The sequence below is a fragment of the Camelus ferus genome, chromosome 13 (assembly GCF_009834535.1).
Source record: "Camelus ferus isolate YT-003-E chromosome 13, BCGSAC_Cfer_1.0, whole genome shotgun sequence".
Lineage (NCBI taxonomy): Eukaryota > Metazoa > Chordata > Mammalia > Artiodactyla > Camelidae > Camelus > Camelus ferus.
In genome coordinates this window covers 42,601,977-42,626,670 of record NC_045708.1, presented here as the reverse complement: position 1 = coordinate 42,626,670, position 24,694 = coordinate 42,601,977, and the positions used below count along the sequence as shown (strand labels likewise).

The 24,694-nt window shown below is 42.0% G+C and overlaps 1 protein-coding gene across 1 annotated transcript in view; it reads left to right on the top strand.

The window, feature by feature from the left end:
* OMA1 (OMA1 zinc metallopeptidase) overlaps positions 1–4,426 on the top strand; it is a 51,822-nt gene extending 47,396 nt beyond the window's left edge. The window contains 1 exon segment of the mRNA XM_032494394.1: positions 3,974–4,426. Within this exon segment, the coding sequence (XP_032350285.1) occupies positions 3,974–4,183 (210 nt within the window). The 3' untranslated portion in view covers positions 4,184–4,426.
* Positions 4,427–24,694: the final 20,268 nt, after the last annotated feature.

The window sequence follows — 24,694 nt, the reverse complement described above, 5'->3', positions numbered from 1 at the left end:
ATAGGTGAAGATTTGATGGAAATATGTATGGTCTGTAACAGGATTCTGTGTGATAAGTAGAGGAGAAAAACAGTTCATACATGAAGAAATAGCAATAGAAAACTTTTACAAAGAATATGTAGTTTTTCTAACAATTAAGGAAACATAGCTCAGATATCTCCAAAGTACATTTTATTCAGTAAAAGATTTACTCAAGACACATATAGTGTGGTGCAAAAAAAATTAGTATAAACACATGTAATGCAAAAGCATTAAAAAACAAAAACAAAAACAAAAACAAAAGTGTGTTCTTATCCCTTTTTTCCTAGCCTTTTTACTTCCATGCTAGTTTTTTAGAAAATAGACTTTATTTTTAAGAGCAGTTACAGGTTCACAGCTAAATTGAGTGGAACGTACAGAAATTTCCCATGTACCTCTTGCTTTCATATAGATACAGCTTCCCCCCACTATCAAAATCCTGCACCAGAGCGGTGCATTTGTTACAACAGATGAATCTTCATTGACCTATCATTACAGCCCAAAGTCCATAGTTTACATTAGAGTTCACTTCCAGTGTTGTACACTCTGTGGGTATGTATAGTGTATAATGACATGTCTTTATCATTATAGTGCCACATAGAGTAGTTTCGTTGCCCTAAAAATACTCTATGCTCTGCCTGTTTATCCCTCTCTTCCCCCTAACCCCTGACAACCATGAATCTTTTTAGTGTCTTTATAGTTTTGCCTTTTTCCAGAGTGTCATGTATGTAACTGGAATCATACACTATGTGGCCTTTTCAGATTTTTTTTTTAACTTAAAAACATGCATTTAAGAGTCCTCTATGTCCTTCTAAGGCTTGATAACTTATTTCTTCTTACTGCTGAATAATATTCCATTGTCTGGTTGTAACACAGATTATTTATCCATTAAACTAAAGGACATTGTGGTTGCTTCCAGGTTTGGGCAATTACAAGTAAATAAATTAATAAACAAGCACCAAGCAGTTTTTTGTTCCCTGCCAGTAGCTTAACCTCTCTAGGGCTCAATTTCCTCAACTGTAAAATTTAGCTGATGATTTCTAAGGATTCTGAGTCTTAAAATGATGTGGTTATCTAGACAGAAAAATAATCAAATCTTACGTTGTACTGATTATGAATAACTCAGGTATGTATGCCCGTATGCTGATAACATGATAAGTTGGTAAAGACTTTCTGGTGGTAAACAGTCTGGTCCTATATAACAAAAATTATACTCTGTTCTTACTCTTTGTTCAGATCATTCTATTTTGGGGATATCCTTCAAGTAAACTCAAATGGAGATTTTAAAATAACCTTTTCTTTTTAAGCAAACGTTTTTGTAGCAGGGTAATTTATAAAAGCCAAACAAAGCAAAACCATGAAAACAATTTAAATGCCCAGTGATGGGGAAATGCAAAAATAAGCTGCATGAGGGCAGGGATCGTGACTGTTCTGATCTGTGTATACCTAGCACCTTACTCAGTTTGGTGTTCTAAATATTCGCTGAATGTAAAAATACTGGTAAGATAACTTAAGGGAAAGAGAAGAGCTTTTACTAAATAGGAAAGATTGTAGGAGGCAGCACTCCCCTTCGGTTTGTTTGCCGCTTTGCGTCTCTCACTGCCACACTCAGCTGTGCCAGCTGTTACCTGCTGAACTCCCCGCTGGGCCCCTTTCCTGAAACCACTGAAGGCCTTCGGCGTGTGTTGTAGCAGCCATGAGGTGGCTTCTCACGTGGAAAAGAACAACGGAGTTGTAAAGGAGTTAAAGCAAGAGTCGACTCTGTGTCCCAGTTTGGCCAGGACAGTCTCAGTCTGCCTGGTGTCTCAGTGTAAATCTTCTTTTATAGCATTTCCTTTCTCTCACAAAGATATCCTGGTTTGGACAGTAGGTCACCGTTCAGCTGAGGGTCTGACTTTCTCTTTACGTCAGTGCTATAGTTGGGAAACATTTTCTTGTTTTTTCTGTTCAGTTTACTTCGATGAACATTTACTTAAACTTAATAGACGTTAAGATACGTTTTACTCTTGTATTTTGATATACAAAGAAAGTTCAGACAAGGCCTCTGTCACCGAAGAATTTCACTTGCATGCTTTTTCCTCTTTAGTTTATTTGCGTAACGCATAGCCTCTTTCAGAGTCAGAAGTCTCCTAGACCCAAGCTCCTGCCCTGGCCTCAGCCATTTAAAAGACTTTTCTGGTTTGCCTCTGGTTGTATGCCCCCCTGTCCTAGTGGGGCCTGAGGGAACATTCCCTAAGAACCTGTGCCCCACCACATGGCACTCTGGTATTTGGGATAATGGAATTCCTCATCCAAACACTTTTGAGCCTGCTTGCAGGGCCTGTGTGGACCTCTTCCCTTGGACGGCTCTACGCAAGGCCCCTCCCAGGGCCAGGTAAGCCAGGGCTGGGAGGAGGAGGGAGTGGACAGCAGGCCAGTGGCAGCAGCTGGGGTCGGCTCCCTGTAACTTTATGCACTCCAAAATTCAAGAATTCTAATTTTGTCCCTGGCCATTAGGGCCATTTTGAATGTCTGTTCCTCAAAGCAGAACAGAGCATTTTTCCTGTAGTTGTTTTAGATGTTTAAACATATGGTATCTGAGCCTCCGTTTGCATTCTTGGCATGGACCACGCAAACATCAGGGGCAGGCCCACTCAGAGTAAAACCCAGAATCCTTACTGAGACCTGTGCGATCCCACGTAACCTGCTCCTGCCTCCTACCCCATTGTGCTGCAGCTGTACTGGCTTCCTCACCGTCCGGAACACTCCAGCCACACTCCTGTCGCAGGTTCTGGCACTCACAGCTGCTGCTTGGAATTCTCTTCTTCTCGGTACCCACGTGACTTCTTCCCTCGTGTCCTTGTCCTTTAGGTCTCCCCCCTGCCCTGACAAAGCCCTTGTTTTATCAGTGAGACCTTGTGTACCTTGTATATCTAAAATTTTACTACTTCTCCAAACGCCGACTGTCCCCTTCTCCGCTTACTTCCCTTAACATGCCTCACTATCAAAACATTAGAAATAGTAAAAAACCAAGCCAGCTTTTAGCCCTAAACATCTTTCTTTTAAAATCTTTTAGGTATTAAGACTTTTTTTCCTTTAAAAATTGCTATTTTAGTTTTTATGTCTGAAAGTCCCTACCTGCCCTCAGTTTCAAGGGTAATAATTTCCAGCTCTCTTACATGATTCTTTTGTTATTTCCCACTATGTCTATGTAACATGCTTATATTGCTACTTCCTAACTTTTGAGTTCTAGGCATTATCTATTTATTTTTCCCCGTGGAGGATGAATTATGCTCTCCCTTATCAGTGTCACACCCTGTGCATGCACACACATATATCCAGCCCTCCCCCTTCCAATTATGGTTAAGTTGTAATTTTGGTTAGGTAAAGATTCAATTTTTAAAAAATTGGTCACTAGTCACAGTAGTGTACTGTGATTACTTTTATTTTTCCTGCAGCATTTTACTTTTCCTGGCATTAAAAATTGCCATGGTTTTGATTTGTTTGCTTTCCTTGGTTATTACATCAGTTCTGTCCCAGACTGTTCCAGTTATGGATATCTTCTTTCAGTGCATTCACATCTATTTTCAGTTGTTTTTTTTTTCTTGAAAAAAATCTGAGTCTTCAGATCTTCTCTAATCTGAATGTTGTTCTCAGTGTTGGCTCAGGTTTGACAAATTATAGAGATACCTCTAAGAGGTCTTGTTTATCTCCAGCAGGACAGTGGACAACTGCAGATACAGTTGGGTTTTTTTGAAAATATTTTCTTATATGAATAAATCATGAAAATGTAACTATTTACCTTGAATTTATATAAAATTCTCTTTTCATATGTTGTAAGATAACTTTTATTCCAAAAATACAGAATATATTCTTATATTTCATTGTTTTGCATAGAGCATATTAGGAATTACTGGGATAACTTTAATAAAGTTATATGTGTGTATATACTTTGTATTGTATTCTTTCTTTATAGGCTCTCAAAATTAGAGAGGCCTGTAATTGCCCACCACTTTCTGGACCAGACCCTCGATTACTATTCAAACTCAGCATGAAGCATTTTCTTGAAGAAGCAGAGAAAGAAGATGTGAATATCACTGTTAAACAGAAAATGGATACTCTTCCCATTCAAAACCAGAATCAAATACCATTAACATATATAGTTGAGAAAAGAACTGGCAGTTGAATTAAAATTTATGAGACATAGGATATATGAAGAATGCAACAATCCTTATTATTTTTACGTTACTTTTTTAAAAATGATGTTTGAAGTGAAAAAAGGATACTCAAGTTCAAATCATGTATATTACAGATATTATCTAAACTCTTATACTAGATATTTATTTTTCATGAAATATTGATGTATTTTAATGTATTTTAAAATACCTTCAATGAGGAAAATGTCACAGAATAAATTTATATAACACATTTTACTCTGTCTTATACTTTTGATTTGGAAGGCAGACCTCTAGTGGATGAAAAATCAGAATGTGCAGTAGTTGTTATTGTTGAGCATTCCAGCTGAGCCTAAACTGGGTTTTAGAGTCTGAATAGTTATGATGAACTGGGAAACTACCAGTCCAAAATATGCAGAAATTGGTTTGCCTTAGGGTGGGATTATGTGGACTAGGAGATCTTGGGATAGAAAGTTTCCTGGTCCTCACTTATGGATGATGAGGGATTAAGAAGAAGCTGAAGAAGCTTTTTTCATAGGGAGGCACAGGTAGTGTTGTTTGTGGTCCAAGTGGCAAAGTGAGAAACGAAGTGAGAAGAGAGGGTCATGTCCTTGCAGACATAGGTGCTTCTGGTGCATGAAGTCTTAACAGGAAATCATGCCATTTTAGCTCCTTGATTGCATTACAGTTTGAATACCTCTGGGGTTCTCAGAGAAGGCAGCCACCCTGTTCTCACTGAGGTATCACCTGCAGAGGCAGGAGCAAGGCACTGCCCCCAAGTTGGTCTCCCTGGGCAGCAGACATTGACAAAGGGCTGGGTGATGATGAGAGAGGCACAGGTGACATCCCTAGTGACGCTGCCAAATTACTGTATTATCTAAGTGTGGAAATAGGTTTCAAAATTGCATTATTATTTATACATTATTTGTACTCCCAAACTGATGAAGTCTAGTGATGTTGAAGTTATATTCCTAAGAGGGACATTTTTCTTGAAACACATGATATCAAATAAATAGTTTCTCACAGAAACCACCATTTATTGAGTTCCTACTGTGAGCTGTGCCCATTTATTCCACAACCCTGTGAAGTAGGTTTTTTCACAGACACATCTCAGAGATATTGCGAGTTTGCTTCCAGACCACTGTGATAAAGTGAGTCATGAATTCTTGGTTTCCCAGTGCATATGAAAGTTATCCTTATACTGCAGTCTATTAAGTGTGCAGTCTCACATTATGTCTAAAAAGCAATATACATGCCTTAATTGAAAAAATAATGCTGTTGGAATTTAAGAGAATAGAAATTACTTCAGGCATCTTTTCTGACCACAACGCCATGAAACTAGAAATCAACAACAGAAAAACAAAGAACAAAAAAATGATAGCATGGAGAGTAAACAACATGCTACCAAAAAAAAAAAAAAAATCAATGGGTCAATGATGAAATCAAAGAATACATTAAAAAATATTTTGAGATGCATGACAGTGAAAACACAATCACACAAAATCTATGGGATGCAGCAAAAGCCAGTGCTAAGAGGCAACTTCATAGTGATACAGGCCTTCCTTAAAAAACAAGAACAATCTCAAGTAAACAACCTAACCTGTCACCTAACAGAATTTAAAAAAGAAGAGCAAACAAAACCTCAAGTCAGCAGAAGGAAGGAATAATAAAGATCAGAGAGGAAATAAATAAAATGGAGATTAAAAAATAATAGAAAAAAATCAATCAAACCAAGAGCTGTGTTTTTGAAAGAGCAAACAAAATTTACAAACCTCTGGACAGGCTCACCAAGAAGAAAAGATAGACAACACAGATAAAATAAGAAAGAAAAATGGAGAAGTTACAACCAATACCACAGAAATACAAAAAACTTTAAGAGAATACTATGAACAACTATATGGGAACAAATTGGACAACCTAGAAGACATGGACAAGTTTCTGGAAACATACAGACAACCAAGACTGAATCAAGAAGAAATAGACCACTTGAATAGACTGATCACTAGAAATAAAATAGAATCAGCAATAAAAAAAAAGTCCCTACAAACAGAAGTCCAGGACCAGATAGATGGCTTTACTGGGAAATTCTACCAGATATAAAGATGAACTCATATTGGTCCTCAAATTCTTCCAAAAGACTGAAAAGGAGGGAGTACTCCCAAACTCATTCCATTAAGCCACCACCACCCTGATACCAAAACCAGACAAAGACACTACCAGAAAAGTAAATTACAGGCCAATATCATTGATGAACATAGATGCAAAAATCCTCAAGAAAATACTAGCAAACAGAATGCAACAGCACATAAAAAAGATCATACACCATGATTAAGCTGGATTCATCCCAGGGATACAAGGATGGTTCAACATACGCAAATCAATCAATATGATACGCCACATTAACAGAAGGACAAAAATCACATGATCATCTCAATAGATGGAGAAAAAGCATATGATAAAATTCAACAGCCTATTTATGATAAAAACTCTTACCAAAGTGGATATAGAGGGACCATATCTCAACATAATAAAAGCTATATATGACAAACCTACAGCCAGCATAGTGCTCAACAGTGAAAAACTGAAAGCCTTCCCACTAAAATCTGGGACAAGACAAGGATGTCCGCTCTGACTACTTCTATTCAACATAGCCACAGCAATCAGGGAAGAAAAAGAAAGAAAAGGGATCCAAATTGGAAGAGAAGAGGTGGAATTGTCACTATATGAGGATGACATGATACTATATATAGAAAACCCTAAAAGCTCCACACAAAAACTACTAGCACTGATAAAAGAATTCAGCAAGGTAGCAGGATACAAGATTAACATACAGAAATCAGTTGCATTTCTTTACACTAACAATGAAATAGCAGGAGAAGAAAGTAAAGAAACAATCCCTTTTAAAATCGCATCCAAAACAATGAAATACTTAGGAATAAATCTGACCAAGGTGATGAAAGACTCATACATGGAGAACTACAAAACATTGATTAAAGAACTTAAAGATGACTTAAAGAAATAAAAAGATATCCTATGTTCTTGGATTGTAAGAATCAATATTGTTAAAATGGCCATACTCCCCAAGGCAATCTACAGATTTAATGTGATCCTTATCAAATTACCCATAGCAATTTCCACAGAACTAGAACAAATAATCCTAAAATTTAGGTGGAATCACAAAAGACCCAGAATTGCCAAAGCAATACTGAAGAAAAAGAATGGAGGAATAACCCTCCCAGACCTCAGACAATATTACAGAGCTACAGTAAACAAAACAGCATGATACTGGCATAAAAACAGACAGATCAATGGAACAGAATAGAAAGCCCAGAAATAAACCCACAGACCTATGGTAATTAATCTTCAATAAAGGAAGCAAAACTATTCAATGGAGAAAAGACAGTCTTTTCACCCAGTGGTGTTGGGAAAACCAGACAGCAACACGTAAATCAGATGTAAATCAGTGAGGTTAGAACACTCCCTCACTCCATACACAAAAATAAACTCAAAATGGCTTAAAGACTTAAACATAAGACAAGACGTGATAAATCTTCTAGAAGAAAACATAGGTAAAACATTATCTGACATAAATCTTAGCAATGTTCTCCTAGGGTAGTCTACCCAGGCAATAAAAATAAAAGCAAAAATAAACAAATGGGACCTAATTAAACTTACAAGCTTTTGTACAGCAAAGAAAACCATAAGCAAAACAAGATGAAAACCTACAGAATGAGAGAAAATATTTGCAACTGATGCCACTGACAGAGGTTTAATTTCCAGACTATATAAACAGTTCATACAACTTAGTAAGAAAAAAACAAACAACCTAATCCAGAAATGAGGGTTTTTGCATCTATGTTCATCAATGATATTGGCAGAAGACCTAAACAAGCAGTTCTCCAGTGAAGACATACAAAGGGCCAATAGGCACATGAAAAAATGCTTGGTATCACTAATTATCAGAGAAATGCAAATCAAAACTACAATGAGGTGTCAACTTCACACCAGTCAGAATGGCCATCATTCAAAAGTTCACAAATGATATGCTGGGGAGGGTGTGGAGAAAAGGGAACCCTCCTACACTGCTGGTGTGAATGCAGCCATTATGGAAAACAGTATGGAGATTCCTCAAAAAACTAAAAATAGACTTACCACATGATCCAGCAGCCCCACTCCTAGGTATATATCTGGAGGGAACTCTAATTTGAAATGATACATGCATCCCAATGTTCATAGCAGCACTATATACAATAGCCAAGACACGGAAGCAACCTAAATGTCCGTTGACAGATGACTGGATAAAGAAGTTGGTGTATTTATACAATAGAATACTACTCAACCATAAAAAAGAATGAAATAATGCCATTTGCAGCAACATGGATGGACCTGGAGATTGTCACTCTAACTGATGTAAGCCGAGAAAGAGAAAGAAAAGTACCATATGATGTCACTCATATGTGGAATATTCAAAAAAAAGAAAAAAGAACTGTAATGAACTCATCTGCAAAACAGAAACAGAAAAATAATCTTACGGTTACTGGGGGAAAGGGGGTCAGAAGGGATAGATTTGGGAGTTTGTGATTGGTACTCAAATATATTGGCACTATATATAAAAATAATTTTAAAAAACAAGTTTCTGTACAGCACAGGGAACTATATTCAACATCTTGTAACAACCTTTAGTGAAAAAGAATATGGAAACGAATATATGTATGTATATGCATGACTGGGACATTGTGCTGTACACCAGAAGTTGACACATTGTAACTGACTATATTTCAGTTGAAAAAAAAAGAAAAATAATGCTGTTGGGAAAATGTCACCAATAGACTTGCTTGACAAAGGATTGCCACATACCTTTAATTTGTAAAACAAACAAACAAAACAAAACCGGATATTTGCAAAGTGCAATAAACTGAAGCACAATAAAACGAGGTCTGCCTTTGTTTTCATTTTATGTTGAGAAACAGGCTTGGAGAGGTTAAATGATAGACTCAATGTCTCTCACCTAGAAAGAGCAAAGCTAGGTCTGTCTGACTGTAAATCTGTCCACTTCCACACCCTCAGGTATCTGTAAACTAAGCTGTGAAGAGAAAAGGAACAGACTCTATTCTCAGTTGTTGGTTAGCTTCCTCATGTATGACTTGGATACAGTTAAAAATCTCGTAAGTATAAAATCAGTGATCATTTATATTATCTATAGGACGGTTTTCCAGATCCTCTTCTCAGACCGTTCTGTCAAACTTCCCTTGAAAAGCCTGGAGTGAGGTAGGCGGGATGGGAGATAAGACCTCTCACCCTGCCTGTGAACGCCTGCGACTTCTCCTTTGTGATGTGTCCTGACACAGTTATATTTTCTTAGACAAAGTATTTACCTAGTTGTTAAGAAGACAAGTTCAGAGTCTACTTATGTTTTTCGAGGCTCACCATAGATTGCTTGTAAGGAATTTGTTGATCGGCGCACCAGACGACACTTGGAAGGCAGAGGTTCAGATTAACTGTTCTCCACATAGTTGTTCTCTCCGTTCCAGTGACTGGTGTTCTGTCACAGGCACTCCATAACATGTAAGGACGTTTGGAGAGTGTCACCTAGAGGTAACCAGTAAAACACACCGTTAGATTTCCCTGTAGATTTCCTACGAAAACTGTGTCGTGGAGGCTCTGGTCTTTTTTCTTCATCCATCCCGTGATCACAGTCTAATTGTATGGTACAGACTTCCTAGAAAACATACAGGTTGACATCATGTCAGAAAGAGCAGAGAATGCATAGAGATGATATCTTTATAGTGCATTTGAAGAGGATTTTTTAAACCCATGGAATCAATAAAGATGAAAGAAATGTTCCATTTCAGCACAGGGTTTTAGGAGAAATTAAATAGCGGTTGGAATGTAATATATGTACATATACTTTAAGTTGTACATGGAAAGAACCTCTGTCTGTTCTGCATTCCGTTATATAACTGTCAATGCTTTTGAGATGCCCATAGGATTTAGATGTTGCTGACTGGTTGGCTGAGTTCTAAGGAGCATGAATGCTAGTAAATCTGAGGCTCAAATTCAGTCTCATCTCTCTTGTAATCCAGATAGTTGTACGACTATATCCTCTAAAACTCAGCTGAAAGAAAACATGTATCTTTACTGCTATGTCCCTGATACCTAATCATTTTTGGCACATTAGCATTTTATTGTTAAGGTACACTCAACATCATCTGGTCCAAGGATTAGAAAAAAAAAAAAAAGAAGAGGAAACAATTATACTTGGTGAAACCAGCTGCCTCTTGGAAACCATGGGACCCTGGGCAAGTCATTTAAACTCTCTAACCCTCACTTCTTCATTTATAAAATGGGCATAATAAATCCTACCTTATAGGTTGACATGATGATTAAGGGAAATGATGTACTGAAAGTATTTAGTACAATGTCTAGAGCTCCAAACATAATAAAAATAGCCACAATTTATTGAATTCTTATTTTGTACTAAGCACTGTGCTAAGCATTTTTCGAGCACTGTTGAACCTCACTGCATTTCTATATATGATAGGTATTATAATATTCCCCATTATAGATCAGGAAACTGAAGTTTAGAGAGTTAATGAAACTTGCTCAAGGTTACATGGTATATTTCTTAAGATTATTTTACTTGCAAGAACAGAAAAACCAACTCAAACTCAATCCAAAAGATGTATTGCTTCACCTGACAGAAAAGTCCAGAAAGTACGCTAGCTATGGACACAGCTAAGTCCAGAGGATCACAGTATCATCAGAGCCATGCTTCTCTCTGCGACTTTTCTCAGCTCTGGCTTCACTCTCCCCTGATGACATCAGGATGGCAGCAGGCAGCTCCTAGGGTCACTTCACATCCAGGTGGGGAGACTGACACATCTTGCTACTATTTGAACAAAGCTTTCAGCACCAAGTGCTGAAGAGCACCGCCGAAGCAGTCGCCATGGCGGGGGGATGGGATTATCCTGACTGGCTGGACTGAAGACCGGCAGTCAGCGTTGCCCAGAGGGCCGCGTGCTGACCACCGGATCTGTTAAGTAATGAATAAAGACCTGACCTTTGTCCTCTCTTGAGCCGGCAAAGAAACAAGATGATTCCTTGAAGATGGTCTGAAACGATACCAATCCGAGCCAAAAACAGTGCAGCACAAATTTTACATTGATATGACAGTGAATTTGCATTGGTGTATTTGCTTTACCATTTATAAGATTTCCTGCCCCTGCTTGAATTATCTCAGATCCTGAAAACCATCCTCTGAAGTTGGAAGAGCAAGTGGTATTTACTCACAGGGGAGAGAAGTAAAGCTTGGCGGAGTTAGGCAAGCCATCCGAGTACGCACTTCAGGCAGATGGCTGAAGTAGGATTGGAAGGACAGGACCCACTGATTTGTAACCCTCTGCTCTTTCAGCAATGCCACATCCTCTGGAGAGGGAGGTGTTACCTCTGGTTTTTTATCTGGAAACTGAACTCAAGGATATTAAGCAACTGTGCGCCCAGCATTGCGCAGCGGCAGAGCTGAGAGCTCAAACCTCATCTTCTGACTCCAGAGTCTGCTTTTCATCCATTTACCACTTCAGTTAGCAAATCTCATAGAGGAAGTGGGAGTGAAAAAGCCTCCTTTCCTTTCACCCCTCACTTGTGAATGGCAGGGCCAATACCCTCCCTTCCCTTGCTTAAAAACACTCATTTTAATGCTCTATGGCAGATGGAAAAATAGCTATTTTAAATATATTCATATACATGAAAGATAAAAATTCCTGGTAGTCGTCTTATGTTTTTACTGAGACCTAGAGAGTTCCTGAATCTGTATTAAGAAATAGCTCTCATTTTATTATGGAAGGAAAACCCTATCAGTGCCCCCCAGCTTTACACCTTGCCCCCTAATTTCCGTCAGAAAACCCACAGCCCTCAAAGGTAGGCCAGCGGCTCCAGCCTTTTAATTTCCAAGAACTCCTTTTACATAACCTGGCTCTGTCTGCATGGACTTTTCTATCACCAAGTTCTCTCTGAATTGACGGGCTGGAGTGTCTAGACACATGTAGACAGGGTCTCTTGCTGCACTGGCGGTTGAGCTGAGATGGTTGGGCGTGGGGCGTAAGTCACAGTGTGGTCCTGTCTCCAGGTCTCAGAATTTCTATGATGTCATCAAAGGCCATCCAGCACTTCTGATCATCGTGTGATCTCCAGTGTTACCAAATTCCAGCCAGAAGAAAGATTTGTGATTTTAATTAGTCTGAGTGGCCTCACTATGTGAGAGAAAAGATAAACTTTTTAGTTAAGTTCTCTGAAATATGAAGCATAGCTGGCAGATGTCAATACCATCTTCACAGGCCACAGGGTGCCTGGGACCTCTTCCTGGGCAGCAGGGGTTTACAGTCAGATTTGCTTTTTTCTCTCATAAAAGAAAGTAAAATTAACACGTATTAACTTTGACCACTATGTCAAAGTATAATCATGTTTTTGTAGATTAGGGATGATGGATGGCCTACTTAAGGATTCTGTTCTATATTTTAAAATATAGTTTATAAAGTATGTATTATTTCTGCAGAAAAACAAATAAGTTGAATTTAACTTTTTCCACAACCATTCCCCTCTGATGTTAGAATACCTTGAAAAAAAAATCAAGGGTAACATGACTAGTTTTAATTTTCCGTTGGAAAGTGGGATAGTGACATTTGCCCTGCCTCCTTCCCAGGGTTAACGTGGGGTTTAAATACAGTAACGTGTATCTGCTTTGTACAACATCCAAAATGCTCCACCCAGGCTGATCCTCATGTTCTAGCAGTGTCTGAGTCTGGGTGGTAAGATTATGCGTTAGGAGCGGTCATCTCCCAAAGGATGGCCATTTGCCTGATCTGATACAACCCAGAATCGACGGTGATCTCTTCTCACCTAAATGTGAGAGAAAGGGGAGCTTATCGGTAGCATGTTTTGTTTCAGTCTGATTTATATGTGTATGTGTGCATGTAACCTAGTTATTCTGTTAATCCTACTGTGACTCCGGTCTGGACAGTGTCCCTGATTTCCATCCACTTCTACATTCTGATGCTTAAATCTTGAGAAATAAGGTCAACCCTTTCTGGAATGGCCAGCCCCGCCCATTCTCCAGATAGTGGACTTGGGAGGACGGGAACTGATGTTTTCTGAGCCCTCCTGAGGCCGCAGCCTTTTTTCTCCTTTTAATCCTGGCAGCAGCTCTCAAGGCATGGGATATTCTCCCCACTTACCGATTAGGGAAGGCAGGGCCCCAGGACTGTGGAACTTGGCCAAGGTCACACAGATGGTCCAGCGATTTAACTGGGTTTGTGAGACTCACACTCTCACTGCCTTTCGCATGCTGTCTCTCTCACACAGAAAATGAGAGCAGTTGTCAGGGCAACACGGGCAGCATTGATTCAGGGGCCTTCCTTCGTCCTGGCCACCCGGGGCTTTTCTCCTGCTCTGTAGTCCCTGAAACTTGCCATGATCTCACCTCTCAACACTCATCTCTTGCCATGAGCCAACCAGCTAACTGAAAAGTGTTCACGACAAAGGCCCAGCAGCCCTCAGGAGCACAGCCTGGCGTGTAGCAGGTGCTCAATGAATTCAAGTCAAAGGGTTGAATGAACAAGTGAATAAAGGGATGTATCCAAACAAGCAAGCGATAAGGGTTATTTGAATGCTTGAAACAGCTTTGGGGTGAGCTTTATTTATAATATAAAGAAGGGAAAGTCTCACCCATGCACCCAGGGGTGTGTCTACACCACCGCCTCCCAGTCCCCAGAGTTGTGTAAGTCTTGGTTCTAATGCAAGCACTCCATGGCAGGGTATAGAAAAATCTCACCAGTTACACACCTTCTAATCACTCAGTCATCCTACGCTCAGCTTCGTTTTCCTTCATAGGATTTCTCTCCATCAGAAATGTTAGAATTCTTGGACTCTGTGGCTACTCAAGGTCATTGGGGTCACTAGCGTAGGTCTGAGCGAATCACAATGAGCTAACTCGTCCTCTTAAGGGAACTAGTTTAGGAAACACAGGATTCAAGGGCTAGAGATGCAGGTTCAGATCCTGCTTCCTCCCCAGCTGTGTGATGGGACAGGTCCCCCTGCCTCTCCAGGCCTCAGCACGTCCTCACTGTATATCGTGGAGCCGGAAAGAGCTTTGCCACCGCACAGAGGGCAGGGGTTCGAGGGCAGGGGCTCGGTTACAGTCTTCTTTTCCACCCTCAATCCAAAGTTCTGCTCAATTCATGTTTCCTAAATCAGCATAAAGAATAGTAACCAACATTATTTTTTAAGTCTTTCTTGGCAGATTCCTCCCAGTGGGAGTCTCCACCTTTCTGTGAAACAGGCTAGTTTTCTTTTTATGTTTGCCTTAAAGTTTGCCCTTCATAGCTCAGCGTCTGCAGCCACACAGACCTGGATCTGAGGCTGGCTTGGTCCGGGCGAGTGACTTCACTCTCTAAGGCTCCGTTTTCTTCCTGGGGGTTGGCCTGAGGACCAAAGGTGTATCCAGTGCTGGGCCGTTTCCCTGCAGTAGGAAGTAAGCATCAATCTCAGACTCCCAAATTTATCCCCTCCCATCCCCTTTCGCCAGTAACCATAAAATTGTTTACTATGTCTGCGAGTCTGTTTCTGTTTTGTAGATGAGTTCATTAGTGTCCTCTTTTCTTTTTCTTTTTCTAAATAGATAAAAACAAATTTCTTCTCTACTCAATACCTCGTAATAACCTTTAATGAAAAAGAATATGAAAATGAATATATGTATATATATGCATGACTGGGACATTGTTCTGTATACAAGAAATTGACACATTGTAACTGACTATACTTCAATTAAAAATAAAAAAGAAGCATCAGGAGTGCATGTCAGCGTCACTGGTGAGGCCACACCCCGTGCCCTCAGCCCCCCTGAGTAGCAGTGGAGAGTGTCCCCTGCTCTCCTCACCTGCCTGCTTCCTTCTCTCCTGAGGGATTTCTCTGACACTACAGGGTTTCCCTTGGCCACTAGCAGGGGAAACCCAGAGTAGAGGGTGCGGGGGTAACTCCCTGGTGTACCCCACAACTGGTGGGGCGTCAGTCAGTGGATCAATGTCTCATCCTCTTGGGGTGGTTCTAGGTTGTGTTCCAGTCTGTCGGAGGGTCCCCTGTGGGACGGAGCCCCAGTTGCCCACAGCTTTGACCCACTCCTTAATGCATGTAGTACTGGCTTTACTCTCCCCCTCTCTCTTTGTCCACTTCCTTACGTGAGCTTCCTGAGATAAATGACCTTTGCCTACTTACATGACCTGCTGCCTATCTTCGGGCCTGCTTTTCGGGGAACCCAGACTGGGACGTTAGCTATCAAATATCATTGTTAGGAGTACTAGTGTTAGTATCGAATCCCCAAAACAACCCCACTTAACAGATGGCAACACTGAGAGGTGGTAACTGGCCCATAGTTACACAGCACACGGTTCTCATAATCCTTACCTCATTGAGAAAGTAATGAGTCAACGCTCAGATGTAAATGGGCTTTGGGAACTGCAGTATTGGGCACACGTTGCTTATTGTCCCTTCCTAATGCCACCTCTTCTAATGATGATGACACGGAATGTGATCCTCTGATGCCCAGAGTAGCCATAAGATGCCCAAATACAACTGCTAGTCATTCTTCTTTCAGACCCCATAATCAGTCCCCAGAGCAGCCTCGGAGTTTGAACCTATTATCTGTGATTCAGAGGCCCTGGATCTGGAGTGACCCTAATAGCCACCCATGCCATTGGGGACTTTGACTTGGAAATCACAGTCCAGGCATAAAGTGGCTTCTACACGTACATGGCAGTCCGTCCAGGAGCAGGAGAAGTGTATTTAACGGCCAGAACAGATTGCAGAGTAACACTCAGCAGCCTTGTTCAGAACACAGAAAAATCTGCCAGGAGTCAAAATGCGAAGGAAACGCGGGCTGGGAAGATGAACCGGTTTTGAGGAAGCCTGCTCCGAAGTGCTCCACCTTACTCTGCCGGGGATGTTCAGGTTGGATTGTTCTGGAAAGCAGTCACTAGGGCTCAGCAAGATCCAGTCATTGACAATAAGGCCAGTAACCAGAACTGTAATAAGCCACCATCCGTTAGTGAATGAATAATGAGTCACCTCTTACAAGCCAGGTCCCCGAAAACAGTTGACATGCAGGAGCTGATTTGATTCCTGCAACGATTCTGTGGGGGTGGGTATGATTGTCTCACTTTATATATGAATGCAGAAATCAGAGCCTAGAGGTCTTGAGGGACTTGACCCAGACCGCACCGTTCGGACTACCCCATCCTCCAAGCTTGTAGGCCCAGATTTAACACCATCTGGAGGCATTAGATGTAGGTAAGTTGGCTGTTTGTCTGGCTGGTTTCTAATGCACAAAAATCCAGTGTGATGTGGAAAAATGTCTTTTGGATCAGACAAACCTTAGGCAGATTCCTTCACTTTCTCAGGACTAATTTCACTCCTACCAAATATTCGGTAATACCTGCTTCACAGAGCAGCCATGAGAAGGTGGTGGGTTTATTTATGCACATGGTAACTGATCACTGCTTGCTGTTTCTCTTTCCCTTTCAACCTTATGGTTTATAGAGCACTTCCTTCCAAAGATGATTTATGGAGGAAAGTTTGGGGCCAAAATCTGAGAGGAGATTCACTTCTTGCCAGGCCACATATTACTTAAGAGATTCTTTTGTAAGGCAGAGAATGTCAAGAGACAAATATAAGAAGGGTTTTTCAACTAGGGCTTTTGGTTTCTATACAAGATAACATTAAGTAATATTCAGGCAATGCCTGCCCTGGTTTCTCTGCCCTCCGCTGGTGGGGTCTCTCTCTTTGAACTATTTCACACATCACCTCCAGCCCAACTGACATATGAAGGACAGATAGAGTCCCAGGGTCAAGTTCAATGACCACAGCTGATCACTGACTCTCTCCCTTAAAGGAATTGCCTCTCCCTATTTTTACTCAAGATGTTGATAAGATGCTGATCCGGGCTAAATTTCTAAGTGAGACTTAGGAAAAGTAGTAATGATAAAAACGAAATGAAACAAAAATTAAAACTAGTTTTGTTAGGATCTGCTACACCAAGAACAGGAGGGGACCGCTTCTAGGAGAAGATAGTATGGTAAAGATCAATGACACAGAAAGAACTATTTTACTTCTAATAGGACTGAGGCTAATGGTCACAGAAGTTTTGTATACTGCACACCTCCAGAGGGCGCCATCAATGCAGACTACAGTGCGAATAACACCTGCTAGAGTTACGCAGCAAGGCAGCCCTACCTATGATGCTTTTATCCTTTCTGTCAAGGAGCATGATCATCAAGGTAGAACATAGTGAAGAGTGAACTGACTTTCTAGGTGGAGGAAGAGATGGTTAGATAGAACCTGGGTACTTTTATTTATGTTATAATAACCGTAGGTAATAGTCATAGTTAGCACTTCAGAAGTAAAGCATGTCAGAAACTCTACTAAGCACTTTGTGTATATCATCCCATTTTACTCTCCAGCATAATATCGCTGTCCAGCCAACAACCATTCTTCCTCCTCCCTTCAGCAAAGCTTCATTTCATTTAGGTGGCAGTGTGCCCTGCCCCAGGGAATACATCATGATCATCTAAGTTAATCATGACCATGGCTATGCCTCTAAGCCAGTGATTGGTCTAGGAGCAGTCATGTGACCTGATCTGGCCAATGAGAAATGGAGAAAAGTCTAATATTTTCCAGGGGTGGAAAATATTTCCTGATAAGAGAGAGGCCACAGAAAAGGGTGGGTGTTTGTTGTTGTTTGGGAGTTTTGTTTTTATTTTGTTTTTTGAAAAAAATCCTACGTCTTCTATCCCTGCTTCGCAAGTGTTGTTTTAAGATGTGATGCTTGTTGCTGCCACAGCCTTTTAATGAACTTGAGGGAAGGCCGAGAGGATCATGGAGATACCAGCCCAGAACCCCAACAGTGCTGGCACTGCCTCCCTTGAAACTTTGTATGAAGTGAGATAATTGAATGTCTTTTTTGTTTAAGCCGCTGTTAATTGAGTATTCTCTTACTTGTACCTGAAAGAATTCCTAGTGATAAAATATTATTGGTTTTGTTTTGCAAATTAGTTAACTTTCCCAGTGTCACCTAGCTAGCAAGTGCAAAGGCCACGCTTCAAGCCAGGTCTTCCTGAGTTTAAGCTTTTCACTGCTGCTGTTCTGCCTGGGGCCAAGTCTAAGGTCCAGGGAATTAGGTTCCAAGGGCTCCATGCTGGCCCAACCAAATAAGGAGAGCTCTCAGCTGTCAGCTCCTCTGCGGAGGGAGCACTCAGTTCCTGGAAATGTTCAAGCAAAGACAAGGATACCATCCGTAAGGTTTGTTGGAAAGGAGAGTCTGGCTCTGAGTAGGCAGAAGTGAGGAAGAGGGACTACAAGTGAGAGGCAAATGTTCTGTGAATGAGTTTTGGAACAGAACCAGGAAGATCTAAAGATGAGGTAAAATGAAGTTGCAGCCTTGGCTAACCAAGTTTTCACTCTGAGACAGTGTCTCAGGCATCTGTGCTCAAGGAATGGGTGAGATGACTCTGCTCCTTGACCACCAAGGGCAATGACATGGTGACTGGTCAAGGTCACATCTGAGTCTACATCGGGGCCTTAGCTCTGCCATTTCTTACCTGTGAACCTCAACGTCCTCCTTTCCTTTGTGGAAGGGGAAAAATGGACTTGGTACACTTCACAGGGGCACCGAGAGGATTAAATGAGATTATTGTATACATCCACAAACACTTATTGAGGACCTACTATGTGTCTAGCCTTCTGCTGAACCCTGATGTCTGTGTCAGCTTCCCAAATTTAACATGTCAAGTATTATTCTTTATTTTTAAAAACTATCCAACTTCTCTCTCCTTCTTACCCCACCAAGGGAATAAAAAAAGGACCCCATTTATCTATTCTGAAATAAATTGAACTCTTATCCATGAAAATAGAAGAAATGGCTCCAATGGACAGAGTTTCCAGCAAGACAAATCCCCCAATGACCTCTCTCTGCCACCGCTCAATAATGGTGTTTGCTATAAATCAGAGAGCTTCTTTATCAAGTGCCTTGGAAGCGCTTGGGACCGATTTAGCCCTGGAGCGAGATTAATCACAAATGCTGCTTTAGAAAGAGTGATGGGTGTGAATAAGAAGGTTCAGTGGAGATCATTTCGATTCCCCCCAGTTGCGATAGGTAGCTGGAGTGTGCAGAGCTAGGGCTTGAAGTTTGTACCATTTTTCAGTCTGAGAAAAATTATTGCATCCAGGAATAGGTTTCTGTACCCCAAACAATGGCCTAGAAGGACAGCGGAGGGAACTCATGTTTTTTTAAATCACGTACGATGTGTGCCAGACACTCTATTTACATCATCTCTTTAATTCCTCAACAACTCCATGAGATAGGTCTGGTTATCCTCATTTTTGAGACCTAGAGCAGGGAAATGCCTAGTACAAATGACCAAGCGGCAAAGATGAGAATGAAATCCAGGTCTGTATGGCTCCTAAACCTTACCATGGAGACTCCTGGGACCTCGACTGCAGATCCCTGGCAGCAGAGCTCCATGCAGTCTCCGAGACAAACATGGAAGTGGCTTCTTGAGACTTCTGGCCCCAGGAGTGATGTCTGAAACAGTCCTCTGGGACCCAGCTTTTGTTGTTGTTGTTACTTTTTTTTATTGCAGTGTAGTTGATTTACGATGTTGTGTTAGTTGCTGGTGTGCAACATAGTGATTCAGTTATACATACATAAGTATTCTTTCCCATTATAGGCTATTATAAGATATTGAATATAGCTCCCTGTGCTATACAGTAAGGCCTTGTTGTTTACCTGTTTTATATATAGTAGTTTGTATCTGCTAATCCCAAACTCCTAATTTATCTCTCCCCCACAAGCCTTTCCCCTTTGATAACCATAGTTTGTTTTCTATGTCTGAGTCTGTTTCTGTTTTGTAAATTAGTTCATTTGTATCATTTTTTACATTGCACATGTAAGTATGATGTTTGTCATTCTCTGTCTGACTTTACATAGTATGATAATCTATAGGTCCATCCATGTTGCTGCAAATGTCATATTTCATTCTTTTTTATGGCTGAATAGTATTCCATTATATATATATATATATATATATATATATATATATATATATATATACATATATATACACCACATCTTTATCTAATCATCTATCGATGGACATTAAGGTTGCAGCCATGTCTTGGCTGTTGTAAATAGTGCTGCTGTGAACATTGGGATGTAGGACTAGCTTTAATGATACTGCTCTGTGATGACCTTCTCAAATATCTCACTTTTTTTTTTCATAAGATAGAGAGTGAATGGATGAATGAGTAGGAATCTGCCTCCTCTCTGCTCACGCACAGTGTGGCAGCCACAGAGGGTGTGGACCCACTCAGCACCTCCTTTGAGAGAATCTACTGTAAGGAGCATGGCCGACCGATGCTCTAGCTGTCACACCTTCAGATGCACAGTGATGTTTCACCTGGACTGCTCCCAGCCAGTGCCTGAGCACGGCAGGGGTGCTAGGGCTGGGCCGGGCCATTCCTGCCTCACAGGAGGCACCTGTAATGGAGAGCCTTTGCTTGAGGACTCCCTGGGGGCCTAGATGAGACTTTCTTAGAACCATGCTAAGGCCTCCTTCCTTCCCACTCTCCTGTCATATGTGTCAGACCTGCCTCAGGGCCTGAAGACTCCCTGCCCATTCCTGCTCCTCCACTCTCATCATTCACATATGTTTCTCCAGTACATCTTTTGCACATCTCATCTTGGTGTCTGCTTCTTGGAAAATTCTAGTAGACAGACATTGTGATTCTCTTTTCCCAACTCAAATGTCTATTACCAGGAAAACAGATCAATACTGTGATACTGTCATACAGTGGAATGCTATAGAGCAGTGAAAATGACTGAGCTAGAGATACAGGTCTCAACATGGATATGTTTCAAAAATACAATATTGAGCAAAACAAGTTGCAGAGTGATACATACAGGATGTAACATTTATATGAAGTTTTAAAGCAGGCAAAACAAAGCAGTGCATCATTTGTAGGTATGTACATATGTAATAAAAGTATAAAAACACACTGGGGAGTGAGAAGCACCAACTTTAGGAGTGAGGTTGCCACTGGGGAGAGAAAGAAAGAAGAACATGATCAGGTTTTCTATTTTATGCTGGGTGGTTGGTACACGGTTGCTCCTTGTATTTACGTTTTTTATATGCCTGAAGTATTTCATGATAAAAAATTAATACATATTAAATCATCCCCAACAAATTGCCTCTTTTGAAAATATATGAAAATGATTTGAAATTGGCTCTGCTTTGGAAAATCTTAGATCTACATTGTCCCATGCCAGCAGTTGCATCTTAGTCTACGGTGGCTTTTCCTGCACTGGTACCGATTCCTTATTTGTATGCTGGTTTCTACTCTCTTTCTCTCCCTGACCCTCCCTGGACCATGAGCTCTAAAAAGGAAGACTCTCATCTGCTTATTTCTGAATCCCCGGTGGTTTTCACAGTAGCAGAGGAACAGTATGTGTTTATTATGTTTTTAATAATCAGGAGATGGAAGAACTAGGGACTGGGAAGGGAGAAGGCAGGTAGGGCAGAGGGCAGAGCATCTTCTTTCGAAAGCCAGGTAACTTTTTCAAAAGCCAGGAAGGCAGAGCTTCTGCCTTTGAGCACTGCTGCATGTGGGCGATGGGTCAGCAGAGGTGGCCCTCGGGGGCCAGGTCAGAGGGTCTGACATTTGAGTTCCTACTCCCATGCCAGCCACTTTATTAAAGGCTTCATGTGCTTTATTTTCAATCTTCACAACTTGGAGAGTTGGGCATTATGACCCCTTTTTACAGATAAGAAAAGTGAGGCTCAGCAAAGTTGAGAACTTCCGGAGCCACCCAGCTGCTAATCAGCAGAGCCAGGGTCGCACACGTCTTTCTGGTCCCGGTGGCCTACTGCGGGGCTCTCCCTCTAGGTGGTGTGTGTATTTTACACAAGGCAAGTGATGTGTTTGTCTGCTATGAGGCTACTGATCCATCAGTTAGTGTGTTCAGTCATTTACTCATCATCACACCTACATTCCGGGCACTGCTGCTCCAGGCACCAGAATACAGTGATAAACAGCACAGATTCAAACCCCCTGTCCAGGAGCTCCCCATCTAGCTAGAGGCTCAGAGGCACGAACAGGTGCCAGTGCCGTGGGATGAGTTTCGTGATAGGTGGAGGTCAGAGGGCAGTGGCACATCACCCAGTGTCAAGGTGTCAGGGCTTCCCTGGGGGAATGGACCTCCAGATGAGACCCAGGTGGAGCCAGGTGAAGGGAAGAGAGGAAGGGGTGTGGCAGGGGAGGGAGATTGTGCCTTCAAGAAAGAACAGCCTCTCCAAGACCTGAAGAAGGGAGGGTAAAGTGATGGGGCTTCAAGCGACAACCTCTTGGGCACCCTCCCTTTCCTCTCCCTTCCACATTCAGAACCCAGGGCTTCAGGGACTTCAGCTGGGCACCAGCACTGCTTCCCCTCACACTCACCCAGTTTGTCAGTCCAGGTCCTCAGAGGAAGCAGAAACTGGAAACTGAGCCAGGATTAAACATAAGGAGATCTGCAACATGAGAGAAAATGAGGGGGAAGCCAGGAGAGTTGGAGGAGCTGTAGGGTGTGGAGCTGGTGTGACCCTGAGTGAGGGGGAGAGGGGAGGCCGAGAGGTGGGCGGGAAATGTCTTAGACAATCCTAAGTTTGGCAAAGCTGTCTGGAAGTCCCTGAGCCCAAGTCGCTCTGAGAGAAGACCTGAGTCTCCCAGAAGTGGCCCTGCCTGCGTGTCCCTGCTGGGTTCTGCCACCAGTGTGGTACAAAGGTGACACTGGGCTTCAAAGATTGGTTGGTAGGAACCAATGGTCAGTTACACTCCCGGAAGTTGGACACCCTAAAGGCACATTCTTGTAGCCATCACACTGCCCTAGGTTTGTTCATCCCCAAAGCCCTGCCTCTCCCGTGGCCTCTATTCCTGAGTTCCAGTGAGGGAAACCCGTCTGACCAGAGGTGATGAAGGGACAGCTTGGAGCAGTCCTCCCAGCTTGGACACTAACCAGCTGGGTATGTTAGTCAAGCTACTTGGCCCCCCCGTTTTCTCATCTGAAAATGTGGATACTAACACTATATCATCAGATTGTTGTAGGATTAAATGAATTGAAACACATGGCAAGTGCTCAGTAAATGTTCTCCATTGTGATTTTAATGGAACCATTTTGATTCGGAGGCTATTTCAATGCATCACTTTGACAGGGCTGCATCCAAATGTAAAACCCTGTGACCAACCACCGCTGTGTCAGATACATTGGGCCTCCCTCTGCCCGCCCTTCTAGGAAGGCTCTCCCCACCCTGAGGCTTGATTTGTCGTCCTCCTCTGGTCCTGCCAGCTCCTTCTCCCTTGGAATTGTCCACAATGATTGCTTGCAGTTTTGTCATTGTTGCCCTTCCCTCCACTAAGCAGAGTTCCTGAGGGGTGCGAACAGTGTCCTGCTCACTGCTGCGCCTTCAGAGCCTGGCATGCTGGCTGGTTGCTTGGCATGCTGGCTCGTTGCTACCTTAGCAAGCCTCAGGCACAAGGCCACTCTGCACAGTCACACAGGGCACCCTCCCGAGAGGAGCGTGAGTGCAGGCTCACCCATGCTCTGGATGCCACACTGTGTAGACGAGTGATGTGTCTGCCTGGAGAAGGCACTGTGTTCTCATCTGCATTCACTCCAGTTGCCAACCGCTCACCACGCTGGGCACTGTGGGTCTGCACCTACCCAGAGGAGGGTCCTTTTCTTCGAAAAAGGTGCTGTCAGCTAACAGCAGCTCTGCCAATCAGCAGGGCTTAGAATGTGTGCAAAAGCACACTACAGTGCCTCACACTGTGAGCTCCTTCTTCCAGAAACTTCTGGAAAATCTTGAATGAGCCCTTCTGAGTCTGTTTCTGCCTCTATAATGTGGCAGGTTGGATTCATGTTTCTCTAAGGCCCTCTGCTGCCCTAACATTCAAGGGTTCAAGGTGTTTGGATCTTGCTAGGGTGTGAGGAACAAAAGCTGACTCACATGGATTTCCGGATCCCCCACATCCTCTCCTGGGTCCATCACCTGATGGGTTGCCTTCTCCTCCTCCTAAGAAGCCCGCCTGACCAAGCCCCAATCCACCACATTTGCTTTGTACTTTATAGTTTACCAGGTGACTGCGTATATCTTACTTCCGCTAATCCTCACAATAACCTAGTGACTCTGGTGTTATTATCTCACCTGATAGATGAGGGAAGTGAAACTCAGAGAGGTTAAACAACTCGCCCAAGACCACAGAGCTAGTAAAAGACAGAGTTCAGACTTGAACACAAATCTAGAAAATAGAATTCCTACTCACTTTCTTTACATTGCTTATAATTTTTCTCTGCATTGCACGTTTCATTCCTCCACTTAGAACCTGATGTTCAAAGGACATGATCCCACTTCATTCTGGTTCCTCCTAAACACCTCATGTATACA